This window comes from Oncorhynchus nerka, linkage group LG9b (assembly GCF_034236695.1).
Source record: "Oncorhynchus nerka isolate Pitt River linkage group LG9b, Oner_Uvic_2.0, whole genome shotgun sequence".
Lineage (NCBI taxonomy): Eukaryota > Metazoa > Chordata > Actinopteri > Salmoniformes > Salmonidae > Oncorhynchus > Oncorhynchus nerka.
In genome coordinates this window covers 42,568,302-42,589,699 of record NC_088424.1, presented here as the reverse complement: position 1 = coordinate 42,589,699, position 21,398 = coordinate 42,568,302, and the positions used below count along the sequence as shown (strand labels likewise).

The 21,398-nt window shown below is 48.3% G+C and overlaps 1 protein-coding gene across 2 annotated transcripts in view; it reads left to right on the top strand.

Annotated features, from left to right (window-relative positions):
* slc1a7a (solute carrier family 1 member 7a) overlaps positions 1 to 21,398 on the top strand; it is a 76,452-nt gene that overhangs the window by 1,860 nt on the left and 53,194 nt on the right. Inside the window, exons 1-2 of one of the 2 annotated variants that reach the window (XM_065013738.1) lie at positions 11,552 to 11,732; positions 15,858 to 15,937. In XM_065013738.1, coding sequence (XP_064869810.1) covers positions 15,894 to 15,937 — 44 coding nt within the window. In that variant the 5' untranslated portion in view covers positions 11,552 to 11,732; positions 15,858 to 15,893. Of the gene's footprint in view, positions 1 to 11,551; positions 11,733 to 15,857; positions 15,938 to 21,398 lie in introns of those variants that run through there. The other variant, XM_029646210.2, reaches the window with a different exon arrangement.

Below are 21,398 nucleotides of genomic sequence, written 5' to 3'. Positions count from 1 at the left end.
CCCTAAAGGACCTGTTCCCTCGCCCCACTCTCCCTAAAGGACCTGTTCCCTCACCCCACCGTCCCTAAAGGGCCTGTTCCCTCGCCCCACTCTCCCTAAAGGACCTGTTTCCTCACCCCACCCTCCCTAAAGGACCTGTTCCCTCGCCCCACTCTCCCTAAAGGACCTGTTCCCTCGCCCCACCCTCCCTAAAGGACCTGTTCCCTCGCCCCACCCTCCCTAAAGGACCTGTTTCCTCGCCCCACCGTCCCTAAAGGACCTGTTCCCTCGCCCCACTCTCCCTAAAGGACCTGTTCCCTCGCCCCACTCTCCATAAAGGACCCTGTTCCCTCGCCCCACCCTCCCTAAAGGACCTGTTCCCTCGCCCCACCCTCCCTAAAGGACCTGTTCCCTCCCCCAACCAAAACCCTCCCTTCAATAGTTATCCCTACCTTCCCTAAAGGACCTGTTCCTCGCCCCACTCTCCCTAAAGGACCTGTTCCCTCACCCCACCGTCCCTAAAGGGCCTGTTCCCTCGCCCCACTCTCCCTAAAGGACCTGTTCCTCGCCCCACCCTCCCTAAAGGACCTGTTCCCTCGCCCCACCCTCCCTAAAGCACCTGTTCCCTCGCCCCACCGTCCCTAAAGGACCTGTTCCCTCGCCCCACTCTCCCTAAAGGACCTGTTCCCTCACCCCACCCTCCCTAAAGGACCTGTTCCCTCGCCCCACTCTCCCTAAAGGACCTGTTCCTCGCCCCACCCTCCCTAAAGGACCTGTTCCCTCGCCCCACCCTCCCTAAAGGACCTGTTTCCTCGCCCCACCGTCCCTAAAGGACCTGTTCCTCGCTCCACTCTCCCTAAAGGACCTGTTCCCTCGCCCCACTCTCCATAAAGGACCCTGTTCCTCGCCCCACCCTCCCTAAAGGACCTGTTCCCTCGCCCCACCCTCCCTAAAGGACCTGTTCCCTCGCCCCACCCTCCCTAAAGGACCTGTTCCCTCGCCCACCGTCCCTAAAGGACCTGTTCCTTCGCCCCACCATCCCTAAAGGACCTGTTCCCTCGCCCCACCCTCCCTAAAGGACCTGTTCCCTCGCCCCACCGTCCCTAAAGGACCTGTTCCCTCGCCCCACTCTCCCTAAAGGACCTGTTCCCTTGCCCCACCGTCCCTAAAGGGCCTGTTCCCTCGCCCCACCCTCCCTAAAGGACCTGTTCCCTCGCCCCACCCTCCCTAAAGGACCTGTTCCCTCGCCCCACCGTCCCTAAAGGACCCTGTTCCCTCGCCCCACCCTCCCTAAAGGACCTGTTCCCTCCCCCACCGTCCCTAAAGGACCCTGTTCCCTCACACCTACAGTTAGAAGTACTCTGTTCCAGAAACACCTGGGTCTCCTGTTCCCATACCCTCTCAACCCCCCACCCCTCCACTATCCCTAAAACCCTCTGTTGGTCCTCCCTGTCAACTGGTCCTCTGTCCTCTGTTGGTCCTCCCTGTCCACTGGTCCCTCTGTCCCCTGCTGGTCCTCCCTGTCCACTGGTCCCTCTGTCCCCTGCTGGTCCTCCCTGTCCACTGGTCCCTCTGTCCCCTGCTGGTCCTCCCTGTCCACTGGTCCCTCTGTCCCCTGTTGGTCCTCCCTGTCCACTGGTCCCTCTGTCCCCTGTTGGTCCTACCTGTCCACTGGTCCCTCTGTCCCCTGTTGGTCCTCCCTGTCCACTGGTCCCTCTGTCCCCTGTTGGTTCTCCCTGTCCACTGGTCCCTCTGTCCTCTGTTGGTTCTCCCTGTCCACTGGTCCCTCTGTCCCCTGCTGGTCCTCCCTGTCCACTGGTCCCTCTGTCCCGTGTTGGTCCTCCCTGTCCACTGGTCCCTCTGTCCCCTGCTGGTCCTCCCTGTCCACTGGTCCCTCTGTCCCCTGTTGGTCCTCCCTGTCCACTGGTCCATCTGTCCCCTGCTGGTCCTTCCTGTCCACTGGTCCCTCTGTCCCCTATTGGTTCTCCCTGTCCACTGGTCCCTCTGTCCCCTGTTGGTCCTCCCTGTCCACTGGTCCCTCTGTCCCCTGTTGGTTCTCCCTGTCCACTGGTCCCTCTGTCCCCTGTTGGTCCTACCTGTCCACTGGTCCCTCTGTCCCCTGTTGGTCCTCCCTGTCCACTGGTCCCTCTGTCCCCTGTTGGTCCTCCCTGTCCACTTGTCCCTCTGTCCCCTGTTGGTTCTCACTGTCCACTGGTCCCTCTGTCCTCTGTTGGTCCTCCCTGTCCACTGGTCCCTCTGTCCTCTGTTGGTCCTCCCTGTCCACTGGTCCCTCTGTCCCCTGCTGGTCCTCCCTGTCCACTGGTCCCTCTGTCCCCTGTTGGTTCTCCCTGTCCACTGGTCCCTCTGTCCCCTGTTGGTCCTACCTGTCCACTGGTCCCTCTGTCCTCTGTTGGTCCTCCCTGTCCACTGGTCCCTCTGTCCTCTGTTGGTCCTCCCTGTCCACTGGTCCCTCTGTCCCCTGCTGGTCCTCCCTGTCAACTGGTCCCTCTGTCCCCTGTTGGTCCTCCCTGTCCACTGGTCCCTCTGTCCCCTGCTGGTCCTTCCTGTCCACTGGTCCCTCTGTCCCCTGTTGGTCCTCCCTGTCCACTGGTCCCTCTGTCCCCTGTTGGTTCTCCCTGTCCACTGGTCCCTCTGTCCCCTGCTGGTCCTCCCTGTCAACTGGTCCCTCTGTCCCCTGTTGATCCTCCCTGTCCACTGGTCCCTCTGTCCCCTGCTGGTCCTTCCTGTCCACTGGTCCCTCTGTCCCCTGTTGGTCCTCCCTGTCCACTGGTCCCTCTGTCCCCTGTTGGTTCTCCCTGTCCACTGGTCCCTCTGTCCCCTAGCCCTGAAAAACACCCCTCAGTGTCCTCCAAAAAAATACCCCAAAACACACCACCTACCTATAACCCACATTGTTGTCCTAGCAAGTGACAATACCAACCTTATTTCCCCTGTGTGGTTGAAGGGTGAGCAGAATTGTTTGAATGACACCTTTTGAACGTCTTTTGAACGTTTTGTGTTGCAGCTAGGTCTGTGAGTGTTACAGTACGTGTTTTGAACGTTTTGTGTTGCAGCTGGGTCTGTGAGTGTTACAGTACGTGTTTTGAACGTTTTGTGTTGCAGCTAGGTCTGTGAGTGTTACAGAACGTCTTTTGAACGTCTTTTGAACGTTTTGTGTTGCAGCTGGGTCTGTGAGTGTTACAGAACGTCTTTTGAACGTTTTGTGTTGCAGCTAGGTCTGTGAGTGTTACAGTACGTCTTTTGAACGTTTTGTGTTGCAGCTGGGTCTGTGAGTGTTACAGTACGTCTTTTGAACGTTTTGTGTTGCAGCTAGGTCTGTGAGTGTTACAGAACTCCTTTTGAACGTCTTTTGAACGTTTTGTGTTGCAGCTGGGTCTGTGAGTGTTACAGATCATCTTTTGAACGTTTTGTGTTGCAGCTAGGTCTGTGAGTGTTACAGTACGTCTTTTGAACGTTTTGTGTTGCAGCTGGGTCTGTGAGTGTTACAGTACGTGTTTGAGAACTGAGGTGGGTAGAGAAAGAGGGGGACCTATAAGCTCTATAAGCTGTTGCTGTACAGACGAGCTCAGTAATGTTGCACTACCAATGGCTGCTGTAGTTTAGCGGCTATAGACCTGATGCTACAGTGCTTCACGGCTCTTGTCTCTAGGATGACACTGCTCAGACTGACTTACGGAAAGAGACACTGTTTCTGTTTACAAAATAGCTCAGCCCAAAAAATTATATACAAATTCTAGCACTTCCAGACACTTCAACTCATGTGGTGATTCATGCTGTTGGGTAATGCCAACGGATCCCGGATCCCGGATCCCGTCCCTGTGGATTTGTTTGGCTTCACTTGTCCTGTCTGTGAACAAAATAGGCGACTTCTCATCGGTCTCAGACTTCACCTCTGTCTCAGACTTCACCTCTGTCTCAGACTTCTCATCGGTCTGATAATTGATGAGATTTAGGATTGCTAGTGGCTGTTGAGGCTTTGCTGTCAGTCACATAGATGGGCTAAAACGCAGCACACTGGTGTTATTGGCTGTTTGCTTGTTCTTTTTTTAATGTATTTGTATAGTGCTGATGGGGACACAGAGAGGAAGGCAGATGTTTGGGTCGGGTCGGGTCGGGATACCTAACCAGTACCCACGCTGTAGGTGACGTGCTGCAGGTGATAGTGGTGGGTTTGGGTCGGGTCGGGATACCTAACCAGTACCCACGCTGTAGGTGACGTGCTGCAGGTGATAGTGGTGGGTTTGGGTCGGGTCGGGTCGGGTCGGGATACCTAACCAGTACCCACGCTGTAGGTGACGTGCTGCAGCCGGCAGCATTTCCCGCTACACATTCAATGTTTATCAGATACATGACAGAATATACTGTAATTACTGTAATTAGTTTGAGGGCATCCTGTTCAAGTTACCTTTACAAAGATAATTACTGCACACAATGTACACAATCAGCTGTGCTAATGTTACACATGTAGTGTGCGACATTCAATCAGTCCTGTGTGTTATGAAAATAAACTTTGAAATTGTGTACCAGTGTGTCATCATAATAATTGCTGCAATGAAACAAGAAATTGGCTCATTATGTTGTATACCGGTGTGTCATTATAATAATTGATGCAATTAAACAAGAAGAATGTATAATTTGATACAGAGGACAGAGCACTCCCCCATTCTCATCGACGGGGCTGCAATGGAGCAGGTTGAGAACTTCAAATTCCTTCAAGTTCCACATCACCAACAAACTAACATGGTCCAAGCACACCAAGACAGTCGTGAAGTGGGCACGACAAAACCTATTCCCCCTCAGGAGACTGAAAAGATTTGGCATGGGTCCTCAGATCTTCAGAAGGTTCTACAGCTGCACCATTGAGAGCATCCCGACTGGTTGCATCACTGCCTGGTATGGCAACTGCTCGGCCTCCAACCGCAAGGAACTACAGAGGGAAGTGCGAACGGCCCAGTACATCACCGGGGCTTCCTGCCATCAAGGACCTCTATACCAGGCGGTGTCAGAGGAAGGCCCAAATAATTGTCATAGACTGTTCTCTCTGCTACCGCTCGGCAAGCGTTGACCCCCCCCCCCCCTCTTTTACACCGCTGCTACTCTCTGTTGTCATCTATGCGTAGTCACTTTAATAACTCTACCTACATGTACATATTACCTCAACTAACCAGTGACCCCGCACATTGACTCTGTACTCTCTGTTGTCATCTATGCACAGTCACTTTAATAACTCTACCTACATGTACATATTACCTCAACTAACCAGTGCCACAGACATTGACTCTGTACTCTCTGTTGTTGTCATCTATACATAGTCACTTTAATAACTCTACCTACATGTACATATTACCTCAACTAACCAGTGACCCCGCACATTGACTCTGTACTCTCTGTTGTCATCTATGCACAGTCACTTTAATAACTCTACCTACATGTACATATTACCTCAACTAACCAGTGCCACGGACATTGACTCTGTACTCTCTGTTGTCATCTATGCACAGTCACTTTAATAACTCTACCTACATGTACATATTACCTCAACTAACCAGTGCCACGGACATTGACTCTGTACTCTCTGTTGTCGTCTATACATAGTCACTTTAATAACTATATCTACATGTACATATTACCTCAACTAACCAGTGCCACGGACATTGACTCTGTACTCTCTGTTATCATCTATGCACAGTCACTTTAATAACTCTACCTACATGTACATATTACCTCAACTAACCAGTGCCACGGACATTGACTCTGTACTCTCTGTTATCATCTATGCACAGTCACTTTAATAACTCTACCTACATGTACATATTACCTCAACTAACCGGTGCCACGGACATTGACTCTGTACTCTCTGTTATCATCTATGCATAGTCACTTTAATAACTCTACCTACATGTACATATTACCTCAACTAACCAGTGCCACGGACATTGACTCTGTACTCTCTGTTGTCATCTATGCACAGTCACTTTAATAACTCTACCTACATGTACATATTACCTCAACTAACCGGTGCCACGGACATTGACTCTGTACTCTCTGTTATCATCTATGCATAGTCACTTTAATAACTCTACCTACATGTACATATTACCTCAACTAACCAGTGCCACGGACATTGACTCTGTACTCTCTGTTGTCATCTATACACAGTCACTTTAATAACTATATCTACATGTACATATTACCTCAACTAACCGGTGCCACGGACATTGACTCTGTACTCTCTGTTATCATCTATGCATAGTCACTTTAATAACTATATCTACATGTACATATTACCTCAACTAACCGGTGCCCCCACACATTGACTCTGTACTCTCTGTTGTCATCTATGCACAGTCACTTTAATAACTATATCTACATGTACATATTACCTCAACTAACCAGTGCCACGGACATTGACTCTGTACTCTCTGTTGTTATTTTTACTGCTGCTCTTTAATTACTTGTTACTTTTATTTCTTCTTCTTATCCATATTTTTTTAACTGCATTGTTGGTTAGGGGCTCGTAAGTAAGCATTTCACTGTAAGGTGAATTCCTGTTGTATTCGGCGCATGTGACTAATAAAATAATATTTTGATTAGATGTAGGATCTTAATTTGAGCCAGTTTGCTACAGCAGGAAAATAATCCTACAGCAACAAGACATGCAAATTATTATGCTAATTATAATTTATGGATCTTTTTGAAAGGGTTGATACAATTTTCGTAAAGGAAAATCAAGTCAGAAATTTCAAAGTCGAAGTTACAAACTTCAGAAGCCTTGTTAAAAAGTTATCCTGCAACAGGATGATCAAATTAAGACCCTACATATGTGACGCTATACATTATATATAAATACATGTATACATCCGAAGATGACCGGCTCTCTGCAGAGAGTAATGGATCATATTAGAAAAGCAAGGTTTCTTAGGGACAAAATACTGTGAAGTTACAAAACAACATGGATATCTCTCAAAGGTTGGCTCTTCAAAGTAGCCAACCTTTGCCTTGAGTGACAGCTTTGCACATTATTGGAATTCTCTCAACCAGCTTCACCTGGAATGCTTTTCCAACAGTGTTGAAGTAGTTTCCACATATGCTGAGCACTTGATGGCTGCTTTTATTTCACTCTGCGGTCCCAACTCATCCCAAACCGTCTCAATTGGGTTGAGGTCGGGTGATTGTGGAGGCCAAGTCATCTGATGCAGCACTCCATCACTCTCCTTCTTGGTCAAATAGCCCTTATACAGCCTGGAGTGGTGTTGGTTCATTGTCTTGTTGAAAAAGAAATGACAGTCCCACTAAGCACAAACCAGACGGGATGGCGTATCGCTGCAGAATGCTGTTGTAGCCATGCTGGTTAAGTGTGCCTTGAATTCTAAATAAATCACAGACAGTGTCACCAGCAAAGCACCCCCACACCATCACACAGTGTCTTCTGAACAGTTGAGATGTGTCTGTTACTTGAACTCGGTGAATCATTTATTTAGGCTGCAATTTCTGAGGCTGGTAACTCTAATGAACTTATCCTCTGCAGCTGAGGTAACTCTGGGTTTTCCTTTCCTGTGGCGGTCCTCATGAGAGACAGTTTCATCATAGCGCTTGATGGTTTTTGCTACTGCAGTTGAAGAAACTTTCAAAGTTCTTGACATTTTCCGTATTGACTGACCTTCATGTCTTAAAGTAATGATGGACTGTAGTGTCTCTTTGCTTATTTGAGCTGTTCTTGCCATAATATGGACTTGGTATTTTACCAAATCTTCTGTGTACCACCCCTACATTGTCAGAACACAACTGACTTGCTCAAACGCATAGAGAAGGAAAGAATGTCCACAAATTAACTTTTAACAAGGCACATCTGTTAATTAAAATGCATTCCATACATACATTATAGTGGAGGAGGAGACTCTGGAGAGTACATTATAGTGGGGGAGGAGACTCTGGAGAGTACATTATAGTGGGGGAGGAGACTCTGGAGAGTACATTATAGTGGAGGAGGAGACTCTGGAGAGTACATTATAGTGGGGAGGAGACTCTGGAGAGTACATTATAGTGGGGGAGGAGACTCTGGAGAGTACATTATAGTGGGGGAGGAGACTCTGGAGAGTACATTATAGTGGAGGAGGAGACTCTGGAGAGTACATTATAGTGGGGGAGGAGACTCTGGAGAGTACATTATAGTGGGGGAGGAGACTCTGGAGAGTACATTATAGTGGAGGAGGAGACTCTGGAGAGTACATTATAGTGGGGGAGGAGACTCTGGAGAGTACATTATAGTGGGGGAGGAGACTCTGGAGAGTACATTATAGTGGGGGAGGAGACTCTGGAGAGTACATTATAGTGGGGGAGGAGACTCTGGAGAGTACATTATAGTGGAGGAGGAGACTCTGGAGAGTACATTATAGTGGGGGAGGAGACTCTGGAGAGTACATTATAGTGGGGGAGGAGACTCTGGAGAGTACAGTATAGTGGAGGAGGAGACTCTGGAGAGTACATTATAGTGGAGGAGGAGACTCTGGAGAGTACATTATAGTGGAGGAGGAGACTCTGGAGAGTACATTATAGTGGAGGAGGAGACTCTGGAGAGTACATTATAGTGGAGGAGGAGACTCTGGAGAGTACATTATAGTGGAGGAGGAGACTCTGGAGAGTACATTATAGTGGAGGAGGAGACTCTGGAGAGTACATTATAGTGGAGGAGGAGACTCTGGAGAGTACATTATAGTGGAGGAGGAGACTCTGGAGAGTACATTATAGTGGAGGAGGAGACTCTGGAGAGTACATTATAGTGGGGGAGGAGACTCTGGAGAGTACAGTATAGTGGGGGAGGAGACTCTGGAGAGTACATTATAGTGGAGGAGGAGACTCTGGAGAGTACATTATAGTGGAGGAGGAGACTCTGGAGAGTACATTATAGTGGAGGAGGAGACTCTGGAGAGTACATTATAGTGGGGGAGGAGACTCTGGAGAGTACATTATAGTGGGGAGGAGGAGACTCTGGAGAGTACATTATAGTGGGGAGGAGACTCTGGAGAGTACATTATAGTGGGGGAGAGACTCTGGAGAGTACATTATAGTGGAGGAGGAGACTCTGGAGAGTACATTATAGTGGGGGAGGAGACTCTGGAGAGTACATTATAGTGGGGGAGGAGACTCTGGAGAGTACATTATAGTGGAGGAGGAGACTCTGGAGAGTACATTATAGTGGGGGAGGAGACTCTGGAGAGTACATTATAGTGGGGGAGGAGAAAAATCAACATGGTGTAAGAGGGCTCTCTGGTGCTTTGGGAAGGTTTGTGTTTTTCTGTAGTTCCTCAATAGCTACTCTTCTGTCTATTAATTTTTGTTAAAAACATACCTTTTCAAATGTGCTGTTTTTCTGCTCGACCTGATGGAGATAGATCCACAGTACCACAAGCCTCCTCTAGATGGCCTCTCAGAAATATCCAGTCCTTTCTTAGTTTCCATGGCTGACCAAGTTGGATGTGGTTGGTAGTTGTTACTGTGCCATGCGCTTCCTTCCCACTTTCAGTTATGGCTGTGGTCTCCTTGACAAAGGCCCCTAGGTCAGTTCTACAGTTCTACAGTTCTACAGTTCTACAGTTCCAAATCCTCTTCAAACACAGACAATCTCAGTCGTAGTAGGGAATCCAGTAGCATTATTTGACATAGATTAGGCTGGACTATGGAGGAAAAGCAAAGCAAATGTTTGAGTGGTAAGCAAGATCATACTGTTATTTCAGCCAATGCATGGCTCTCTCTCTCTCTCACTATACCTCTTGTGAGGTATAGTGGTTAGAAAATGGCTGATTAGGACATGGGATGGTCATGAGGGCAGGACGGATAGCCAGAATTGTATAGCAAATAGGAGTTGAGGAGTGACTCCTTTCAAGAGTGGATAGGTACACAGTGCACTGCCTACACCCCCCCTCTCCCACCTCCACTCTCCCACCCCCACTCTTTGTATCCCCTCTCCCACCCCCACTCTTTCACCCCCACTCTTCGTATCCCACTCTCCCACCCCCGCTCCTACACCCCCCTCTCCCACCCCCACTCTTCCACCACCACTCTTCGTATCCCCCTCTCCCACCCCCACTCTTCCACCACCACTCTTCGTATCCCCTTCTCCCACCCCCTCTCCCACCCCCACTCTTCGTATCCCGCTCTTCGTATCCCCTCTCCCACCCCTTCTCCCACCCCCACTCTTCCACCACCACTCTTCGTATCCCCCTCTCCCACCCCCTTCTCCCACCCCCACTCTTCCACCACCACTCTTCGTATCCCACTCTTCGTATCCCCCTCTCCCACCCCCTTCTCCCACCCCCACTCTTCCACCACCACTCTTCGTATCCCCCTCTCCCACCCCCACTCTTCCACCACCACTCTTCGTATCCCCCTCCCCACCCCCACTCTTCCACCACCACTCTTCGTATCCCCTCTCCCACCCCCACTCTTCCACCACCACTCTTCGTATCCCCCTCCCCACCCCCACTCTTCCACCACCACTCTTCGTATCCCCCTCTCCCACCCCCCGCTCCTACACCCCCCTCTCCCACCCCCACTCTTCGTATCCCACTCTTCGTATCCCCCTCTCCCACCCCCACTCTTCGTATCCCACTCTTCGTATCCCCTCTCCCACCCCCACTCTTCGTATCCCACTCTTCGTATCCCCTCTCCCACCCCCACTCTTCGCCTCCCACTCTTCGTATCCCCCTCTCCCACCCCCACTCTTCGTATCCCACTCTTCGTATCCCCCTCTCCCACCCCCACTCTTCGTATCCCACTCTTCGTATCCCCTCTCCCTCCCCCACTCTTCGTATCCCCCTCTCCCACCCCCACTCTTCGTATCCCCTCTCCCACCCCCACTCTTCGTATCCCACTCTTCGTATCCCCTCTCCCACCCCCACTCTCATGTCCGTTGCATAGGAGTGACACGACCTGACGTAAAACAATGTACAGTACAACGTCTACAGGATCAGACACATATCGAGGGAGGAAAAGTTGAATGTTTGTTTGCTCCGTATTTCTCGTATTTGTTTCTCACACAGAGCGATAGCAATGGTTTCTATGCACCATAACAAGGGTAGTTCTTCCCCAGCTTGACTCTTATTGCAGCTCTTTCCTTTGCTTACCGATGTTACCCACTGTGTAATTCAAACTCAGAATGCTCTGGTCTAGTCTATGGCAGCAGGATAATCTAATATAATCTGTGGATTCCTTTATTGGCCAGATTAACCCGATTAATTTGCTTCATTTGAGAGACTGGAAAGACATGTCATGCCTTTAACAGCAACGGGCTCAAACTGAACTCTGAGTACCAAATGGCACCCTATCCACTATAGAGTGCACTTTTTTTGACCAGGGCCGATAGGGCTCTAGTCAAAAGTAGTGCACTATATAGGAAATAGGGTGCCATTTGGTACTCAGTCCTGATCTCCCCAAATCTAGATATCCACTTAAAATACTTTAAAAGCCTCTGAGCTGCTCTAAGTACTTCTCCGCCCCTTGACTCCCCTAACAGATGCATGAGGTCATTTCTATGTTAAAGGACCCATGAGAACCAGCATGTAGAGAGAACGACATTCATATCATTGCATTTCTGTGCAGTGCAGATTAGGGAGCCATGATGAAATTCCGTTGATGAAAAAACCCTAACCCCGTACGACGCTGGCGCCAATTGTGCGTCGCCCGATGGGACTCCCAATCATGGCCGGATGTGATACAGCCTGGATTCGAACCAGGTACTATAGTGACGCCTCAGGGCTGATATCCAGTGCTTTAGACCGCTGCACCACTCGGGAGCCCCTTACTGTGTTTCAATAACCAAAATATATTTTTGACACCCAATTCTTTTTTGCAGACATCTTTGAATCTTAACTAGGAGCAGATATTTAACAGAGTTTTGGGAAATTCTGCTTGTGAATAGAGTTGAATGGTTCGTTAAATTTTGAAATCAAAGTTTTTTTGTTTGGCATCCGTTATTGTGGAATTGCCCTTGACAACAGGAACCATCAGGTGCAGGTGTTAGTAATCAAGAATAATCAAGAATTAAGGATCAACGTCCTAGAATGTCACTGGGTTTTTCATTCATTAACATTTGTATTAAGGAGCTATAACTGTGTGTGTGTTTGCCACATGCCAGCCTGTTTGTCCTGTGGCGGCAGATGCCAGGGCCCGATGCCAGCTGTTTGTGCACACACACACACACACACACACACACACACACACACACACACACACACACACACACACACACACACACACACACACACACACACTAATCAGCCTGACATTTGACTGCAGTGATCCTGATCTAAAAAAGGCAAACTAAGCTCTCCCTCTCCTCCTGCCTTTCTCCCCCTCCCTCTCTTTCTGACCCCCCCTTCCTAATACTAAACCGTAGCTAAAGCTCTTCAGCAGTTTTATTGTTTTATTGTGTTCAAATTTATATTCTCTCTCTCTCTCCCCTCCCCTCTCTCTTGCTCTCTCCCTCTCCGTCTCTCTCTCTCTCTCTCTCTCTCTCTCTCTCTCTCATCCCTCTCTCTCTCATCCCTCTCTCTCTCTCTCTCTCTCTCTCTGTCTCTCTCTCTCTCTCTCTCTCTCACTCTCCAGTCCCTCTCTCTCTCTCTCTCTCTATTCTCTCTCTCTCCCCTCCCCTCTCTCTTGCTCTCTCCCTCTCCATCTCTCTCTCTCTCTCTCTCATCCCTCTCTCTCATCCTCTCTCTCTCTCTCTCTCTCTCTCTCTCTCTCTCTCTGTCTCTCTCTCAAATTCAAGCTGCTTTATTGGCATGAAAAACATTGTGTCAATATTGCCAAAGCAACAATGTATACAATATACATTGTAACAAAATTATAAATGATAGCAAATAATAATATAAAATGGTAGTAAATAATAATACAAATTTAAATACAGAAATAATAACAATAAAATGGTAACAGTCAATAGTAGAAATGTAATAAATATAAAATCAAATTATGGAAATTCTCTCTCTCTCTCTCTCTCTCTCTCTCTCTCACTCTCCAGTCCCTCTCTCTCTCTCTCTCTCTCTCTCTCTCTCCCCCCTCTCCCTTGCTCTCTCCCTCTCATCCCTCTCTCTCTCATCCCTCTCTCTCTCTCTCTCTCTCTCTCTCTTCCCTTCCCTTTCTCTCTCCCCCTCTCTCTCTCCCTCCCTTCCTCCCCCCTCTCTCTCTCCCCCCCTCTCTCTCTCCCCTCTCGCTTTGTCTCTTTCTCCCACTCACCCTCCCTCGTTTCTCTCTCTCTCGTTCTCTCTCTCTCGTTCTCTCTCTCACTCTCCCTTCCCTTCCCTTTCTCTCTCCCCCCTCTCTCTCTCTCCCTCCCTTCCTCACCCCCCTCTCTCTCTCCCCCTCTCTCTCTCCCCTCTCGCTTTGTCTCTCTTTCTCCCACTCACCCTCCCGCGTTCTCTCTCTCTCGTTCTCTCTCTCTCGCTCTACCTCCCCTTCTCTCTCTCTCTCTCTCTCTCTCTCTCTCTCTCTGTCTCTCTCTCTCTCTCTAGCTCTACCTCTCCATCCCTCTCTCTCTCTCCCTCCCCACTCTCCCTTGCGCTCTCGCTCTCCCTCTCTCCCTCTCTCTCTCGCTCGCTCTCTCTCTCTCTCTCTCCCTTCCTCCCTCTTCCTCCCACCCTCTTCCTCCCTCCCTTTCTCTATCTCTCTCTTCTATCCTTCTCCCTCTGCTCTCCCTCTTCCTAACTATACCTCTATCTCTCTATCCTAGGTGATACATTTTACCAACACAAAAACACAAGACTGCCTGTATTGCCTGTGAGTTGCAAATGGTGAACTATAGAAGTACAGATCAACATTAAAAGTAAAGAGATTAACAATTGTTATTCTGTAACAGTCAGACACATGGCGTAACATGTTTAATCCCCAGCGGGTCATCCTTCTGTTAAGAGACCTCTTCTCTCCTCAGGCAGACATTTTGCTCTTAACAGACCTCTCTTATTCTCCACCAAGCTTTTCTCACAGGAGTGCTGTTTTATTTTCTTCAGGTTACTCAACTATACTTGCATGGCAAGGGTATAATTATTGTACCAATGTACACAAATGAAGATCTATAGAGAACCTATGAAGATCTATAGAGAACCTATGAAGAGCTATAGAGAACTTATGAAGATCTATAGAGAACCTATGAAGATCTATAGAGAACCTATGAAGAGCTATAGAGAACTTATGAAGATCTATAGAGAACCTATGAAGATCTATAGAGAACCTATGAAGAGCTATAGGGAAACAACCCTCTGGACACACGGCCCGTCCCAAATGGCACCCTATTCCCTACATAGTGGACTACTTTTGCCCAGACCCATAGGATAGTGGTCAAAAGTAGTGCACATAAATAGGAAATAGTGTGTCATTTGGGATGCAGATAATACAATTTGTTACTCTTTCCTGACGAAACAAGACAATATTGATGATGATGATGGTGATGGTGGTTGTGATGGTTACTATTCATGTCAGTTTCTTTTCACCAAGGGCATATTCCGTTGCTCATGTTGAGACATCGAGAAGCTGAAACCTATATGACAACATGTATCATGCATTGTATCAAGAACGTTCGACTTGGCTCCATTAATACATGTACTGCAGTCGTGTATTACTGCAATGGACATCAACCTGAAGGCTATAGCTGCAGCCGTAGCTGTAACTTATAGTATGTGATTATAAACCACAATCTGTTCATCAGGAATGGTGCCATACAGGCTCTTTTGCAATGGCAATTACCCGGTACTCTTGTATTACCACTTGGTAAATAACACGTCTAGTGGTCGTGACCTGTGTAGTGGATGTAGGTAATTGACCCCAACCAATATATTTACTGAAACCCTCTTGAGAACAATTTTTAGGGCCTTCCTCTGACACCGCCTGGTGTAGGGTCCTGGATGGTAGGCAGTTTAGCCCCGGCGATATACTGGGCCGTATGCACTACCCTTTGTAGTGCCTTGCGGTTGGAGGCCGAGCAGTTGCCGTACCAGGAAGTGATGCAACCGGTCAGGATGCTCTCGATGGTGCAGCTGTAGATCCTTTTGAGGATCTGAGGATCCATGCCAAATCTTTTCAGTCTCCTGAGGGGGAATAGGTTTTGTCGTGCCCTCTTCACGAATGTTTTGGTGTGTTTGGACCATTCTAGTTTGTTGGTGATGTGGACAACAAGGAACTTGAAGCTCTCAACCTGTTCCACTACAGCCCTGTCGATGAGAATGGGGGTGTGCTCGGTCCTCCTTTTCCTGTAGTCCACCATCATCTCTGTAGTCTTGGTTACATTGAGGGAGAGGTTGTTATTCTGGCACCACCCGGCCAGGTCTCTGACCTCCTACCTATAGGCTGTCTCTTCATTGTCGGTGATCAGGCCTACCACTGTTGTGTCGTCTGCAAACTTAATGATGTTGTTGGAGTCATGCCTGGCCACACAGTCGTGGGTGAACAGGGAGTACAGGAGGGGACTGAGCACGCACCCGTGAGGGGCTCCATTGTTGAGGATCAGCTTGGCAGATGTGTTGCCACCTACCCTCACCACCTGGGGCGGCCCGTCAGAAAGTCCAGGATCCAGACACAGATGGAGGTGTTTAGTTCCAGAGTCCTTAGCTTAGTGATGAGCTTTGAGGGCACTATGGTGTTGAAATATTCACATTAGTAGCGAAATAGTTGACGTCAACCAATCAACCTTCACTTGACATATGAGAAAGCAACATTTAAACACCTTCATTGTTTTAGGTAACAATATGTTTTTGGGATGCTCCAGATGTTTCTCAGGTAAATGGATACCCAACCTACTGTATACTTACTGTATCTATCTACCTTAACTAGCGTCCTGCTCTGCTCTGTGTGTCCCCTCTGTGTTTCCGTAGGAGGTGAAATATTTCCAGTTTCCTGGAGAGCTCCTGATGAGGATGTTAAAGATGCTCATTCTTCCCCTCGTCGTCTCCAGGTAGGAACAGAAGGCATGCTGGGTAGTTCACACAGGACCCCCCCCCCCCCCCCCCGCAACCACAACACACGCATGTACGCACGGACACAGACATACGCAATTCTGTCCACTTGTACAGTACAAAAGCTCCTCCTTGGCATACTGTCCTTATTCAAGCAGAGAGTCATCTTATTATACTGGTTCTCCCCTTCAAACACAGTGTACTGTGATGTAGGGGTTATGTGTGGAGAGTAGTATTCGTGGAAATTGAAAAGTATTTATTTCTGTAGTGCTGAGGAAAATAACATAATATAATATTCTGGTGTGTGTGTGTGTGTGTGTGTGTGTGTGTGTGTGTGTGTGTGTGTGTGTGTGTGTGTGTGTGTGTGTGTGTGTGTGTGTGTGTGTGTGTGTGTGTGTGTGTGTGTGTGTGTGTGTGTGTGTGTGTGTGTGTGTGTGTGTGTGTGTGTGTGTGTGTGTGTGTGTGTGTGTGTGTGTGTGTGTGTGTGTGTGTGTGTGTGTGTGTGTGTGTGTGTGTGTGTGTGTGTGTGTGTGTGTGTGTGTGTGTGTGTGTGTGTGTGTGTGTGTGTGTGTGTGTGTGTGTGTGTGTGTGTGTGTGTGTGTGTGTGTGTGTGTGTGTGTGTGTGTGTGTGTGTGTGTGTGTGTGTGTGTGTGTGTGTGTGTGTGTGTGTGTGTGTGTGTGTGTGTGTGTGTGTGTGTGTGTGTGTGTGTGTGTGTGTGTGTGTGTGTGTGTGTGTGTGTGTGTGTGTGTGTGTGTGTGTGTGTGTGTGTGTGTGTGTGTGTGTGTGTGTGTGTGTGTGTGTGTGTGTGTGTGTGTGTGTGTGTGTGTGTGTGTGTGTGTGTGTGTGTGTGTGTGTGTGTGTGTGTGTGTGTGTGTGTGTGTGTGTGTGTGTGTGTGTGTGTGTGTGTGTGTGTGTGTGTGTGTGTGTGTGTGTGTGTGTGTGTGTGTGTGTGTGTGTGTGTGTGTGTGTGTGTGTGTGTGTGTGTGTGTGTGTGTGTGTGTGTGTGTGTGTGTGTGTGTGTGTGTGTGTGTGTGTGTGTGTGTGTGTGTGTGTGTGTGTGTGTGTGTGTGTGTGTGTGTGTGTGTGTGTGTGTGTGTGTGTGTGTGTGTGTGTGTGTGTGTGTGTGTGTGTGTGTGTGTGTGTGTGTGTGTGTGTGTGTGTGTGTGTGTGTGTGTGTGTGTGTGTGTGTGTGTGTGTGTGTGTGTGTGTGTGTGTGTTGTGTGTGTGTGTGTGTGTGTGTGTGTGTGTGTGTGTGTGTGTGTGTGTGTGTGTGTGTGTGTGTGTGTGTGTGTGTGTGTGTGTGTGTGTGTGTGTGTGTGTGTGTGTGTGTGTGTGTGTGTGTGTGTGTGTGTGTGTGTGTGTGTGTGTGTGTGTGTGTGTGTGTGTGTGTGTGTGTGTGTGTGTGTGTGTGTGTGTGTTTTCATCTACCTTTGTGTTCTCTCCCTCAGACTTGGGAACTAGCTGCAGTATGTCCTCAAAAACGTCTTCTTTTGTATTTAGAAGTTTCCACTTTCAGGTCATGTGGTTGTGCAGCTGTTGACGAACGGTGAGGGTCCACGGTTCGTACGTCATATATGGCTGTGGAGAAATATGTGTGACGTGAACGTTGCTATATACTTTGTGAAGTTATAATGCATTCAGTCCAGTGGGAATCATCCATGTCCCATATAGTACTGTGGAAGCCCTGTGTGGAAGCCCTGTGTGGCAGCCCTGTGTGGCAGCCCTGTGTGGCAGCCCTGTGTGGAAGCCCTGTGTGGCAGCCCTGTGTGGAAGCCCTGTGTGGAAGCCCTGTGTGGAAGCCCTGTGTGGCAGCCCTGTGTGGCAGCCCTGTGTGGAAGCCCTGTGTGGCAGCCCTGTGTGGCAGCCCTGTGTGGCAGCCCTGTGTAGTCATAGGAACCTTTGTGATGTGCCTGCAATGTACAGTATGGTAGAACACAAAAACACATAATGTGGTGTGCCTGCCACTGGGACGAAACATTATTAATAAACAGGATTTTCACACAACCAACCGTGTCACAGGTTGAGGACCCTGTAGATCAAAAGAGTTGCTGTGGTGAAGCACAACATGTCATAGCCTAAGGCTGTCCTCACTACCCTGGTCTCTTGGTGCTGCTGTATTGCCTAACTCAATGGTTATTAAACCTCTCCTCGGAGACCCTCAGACGTTTCATAATAGCCCTGAACTAGCTCACCTGATTCACCTTATTCACCTGATTCACCTGATTCACCTGATTCACCCGATTCACCTTATTCACCTGATTCACCTTATTCACCTGATTCACCTTATTCACCTGATTCACCTGATTCACCTTATTCACCTGATTCACCTGATTCACCTTATTCACCTGATTCACCTGATTCACCTTATTCACCTGATTCAAGGGCTTGATGGTTTAGTTAAAAAGTGAAATCAGGTTCGCTGGGGGTCCCCAAGGAGAGGTTTGAAACCCCCTGGACTAATTAACTCCTGTGAGTTGCCTTTCTTCATTGTTGCATTGTTGGGGTTTATATATACAGTATATAAAAATAATAATCTGACTAAGAAATTCATATCTATTGGTGTTTATGCAAGGCTTTTATGCTAGGGAAAGGTAAAGATGCAGACCTGGGACAAGCAATTATTATATAAATGCTACATGGAAATGATTTTCATCTGCATTCTACTCACAGAGAAGAAACCGGGAATTATACTTCTGTTGCAGAGCTGTGCTGTAAATCTGTATTCCTTTTATGGGGTTTAATTATGGTGAACTGGCTAGTTTCTCTCCACCTCTGCTCTATTTTGGACCCAAATCTTCCGTGCCCTCTGTGAGTCGACTACACGAGGAGAGTGATGACGACCGGAGAAAGTCCTCCGTGCCCTCTGTGAGTCGGCTACACGAGGAGAGTGATGACGACCGGAGAAAGTCCTCCGTGCCCTCTGTGAGTCGACCGGAGAACGTCCTCCGTGCCCTCTGTGAGTCGACTACACGAGGAGAGTGATGTCGACCGGAGAACGTCCTCCGTGCCCTCTGTGAGTCGACTACACGAGGAGAGTGATGTCGACCGGAGAAAGTCCTCCGTGCCCTCTGTGAGTCGACTACACGAGGAGAGTGATGACGATCGGAGAACTTCCTCCGTGCCCTCTGTGAGTCGGCTACACGAGGAGAGTGATGACGATCGGAGAACTTCCTCCGTGCCCTCTGTGAGTCGACTACACGAGGAGAGTGATGACGACCGGAGAACGTCCTCCGTGCCCTCTGTGAGTCGGCTACACGAGGAGAGTGATGACGATCGGAGAACTTCCTCCGTGCCCTCTGTGAGTCGACTACACGAGGAGAGTGATCATTTAAGAATGATTGAGGCCACTGTGTTCTTGGGGACCTTCAATGCTGCAGAAATGTTTTGGTACCCTTCCCTAAATCTGTGCCTCGACACAACCCTGTCTTGGAACTCTACGGATAATTCCTTCAACCTCATGGTTGGTTTTTGCTCTGACATGCACTGTCAACTGTGGGACCTTATATAGACAGGTGTGTGCCTTTCCAAATCATGTCCAGTCAAATGAATTTATCACAGGTGGACTCCAATCAAGTTGTAGATTGGATCAAGGATGATCAATAGAAACAGGATGGACCTGAGCTCAATTTCGTGTCTCATAGCAAAAGGTCTGAGAACTTATGTAAATAAGGTATTTCAGTTTTAAAAAATGATACATTTACAAACATTTCAAAAAACTTGTTTTCGCTTTGTCATTATGTGGCAATGTGTGTAGATTGATGAGGAAAAACTATTTATTTAATCAATTTTAAAATAAGGATGTAACGTAACAAAATGTGGACAAAGTCAAGAGGTCTGAATACTGCATACTCCGAATGCACTATATATACTGTATTCTAGTCATGGCTCTTCCTATGTAACTACTACTGTACACACCTTTTCTATTCATATACTGTCCATACTGTCTTTACACACCATCATATGTATATACAGTATATATATTTATATACAGTATATATATATATATATTTATTACTGTACTGTTAGAGCTAGAAACACAAGCATTTCGCTACACCTGCAATAACATCTGCAAATTGGGGTACGCAACCAATAAACTCTCATTTGATTTGACATGCAGGACACTTTGCAGAATAAGCTACTATAACAGTCCCTGCTACGGCAAAGACTGGATGAGAAATTTATCCTTTCATTCTTTCTTTCTTTCTTTCTTTCTTTCTTTCTCTCTCTCTCTCTCTCTCTCTCTCTCTCTCTCTCTCTCTCTCTCTCCCCCTTTCTGTCTCCCCCCTCTCCATCCCTCCCTCCTCCTCCCCTCTGAGCAGAAGGGCCAGGGTCCCTCAATGTTCTAGTCCTCCATTCACACACAGGAGGAGTTCACTTTAGTCCATGCACATTTTCCTGCCAAGGAGGCTCTATCCAGGCACGTGAGGGATTCCTTCAAAATCTAATCAGTCAAGGAAGTGCATTTATCTTTATTTATTTTCACAGACCATGATGCTGACCTGACCCTGGCCTGTTATGTTGGAGGGATGTCTAGGAGGGAAGCAGGCAGTGTGCATCCTAATGGGTTTAAATGGAGTGGAGGAAGAAGGAATCAGACATGCAGTTTATCTACTAGTCAGTCCCTGACTGCAACTCGATGGTGTCAATAAGACATAATGAGGACATACATAGAGAGACGGAGAGAGACGGAGAGAGACAGAGAGAGACAGAGAGAGACGGAGAGAGACGGAGAGAGACAGAGAGAGACAGAGAGAGACGGAGAGAGACGGAGAGAGACAGAGAGAGACAGAGAGAGACGGAGAAATACGGAGAGCTGTACACCTATTTATTTCTGTACGTGGGTCAGCCCTTGTCGTCCTGATGTGCCGTCCCTTGGGAAGTCACCACATCGCACGACCCCACGCAGCGAACAAGAGCTGGACAGCTTTGCTTTACTCTCTCTCTCTCTCTCTCTCTCTCTCTCTCCTCTCCTCTCCTCTCCTCTCCTCTCCTCTCCTCTCTCTCTCGCCCCCCCCCCTCCCTCCCCCCCCCCCTTCCCTCCCTCTGCTATGATGGACATTAGATATTTGTTCATTGAGAGACAGGCAGGCAGACAGGCTGGTTGTGAGGCCAGTGTTCATTGAGATACAGGCAGCCAGTCAGGCTGGTTGTGAGGCCAGTGTTCATTGAGATACAAGCAGGCAGAAAGGCTGGTTGTGAGGCCAGTGTTCATTGAGATACAGGCAGCCAGACAGGCTGGTTGTGAGGCCAGTGTTCATTGAGATACAAGCAGGCAGACAGGCTGGTTGTGAGGCCAGTGTTCATTGAGATACAAGCAGGCAGAAAGGCTGGTTGTGAGGCCAGTGTTCATTGAGATACAGGCAGCCAGACAGGCTGGTTGTGAGGCCAGTGTTCATTGAGATACAAGCAGGCAGACAGGCTGGTTGTGAGGCCAGTGTTCATTGAGATACAAGCAGGCA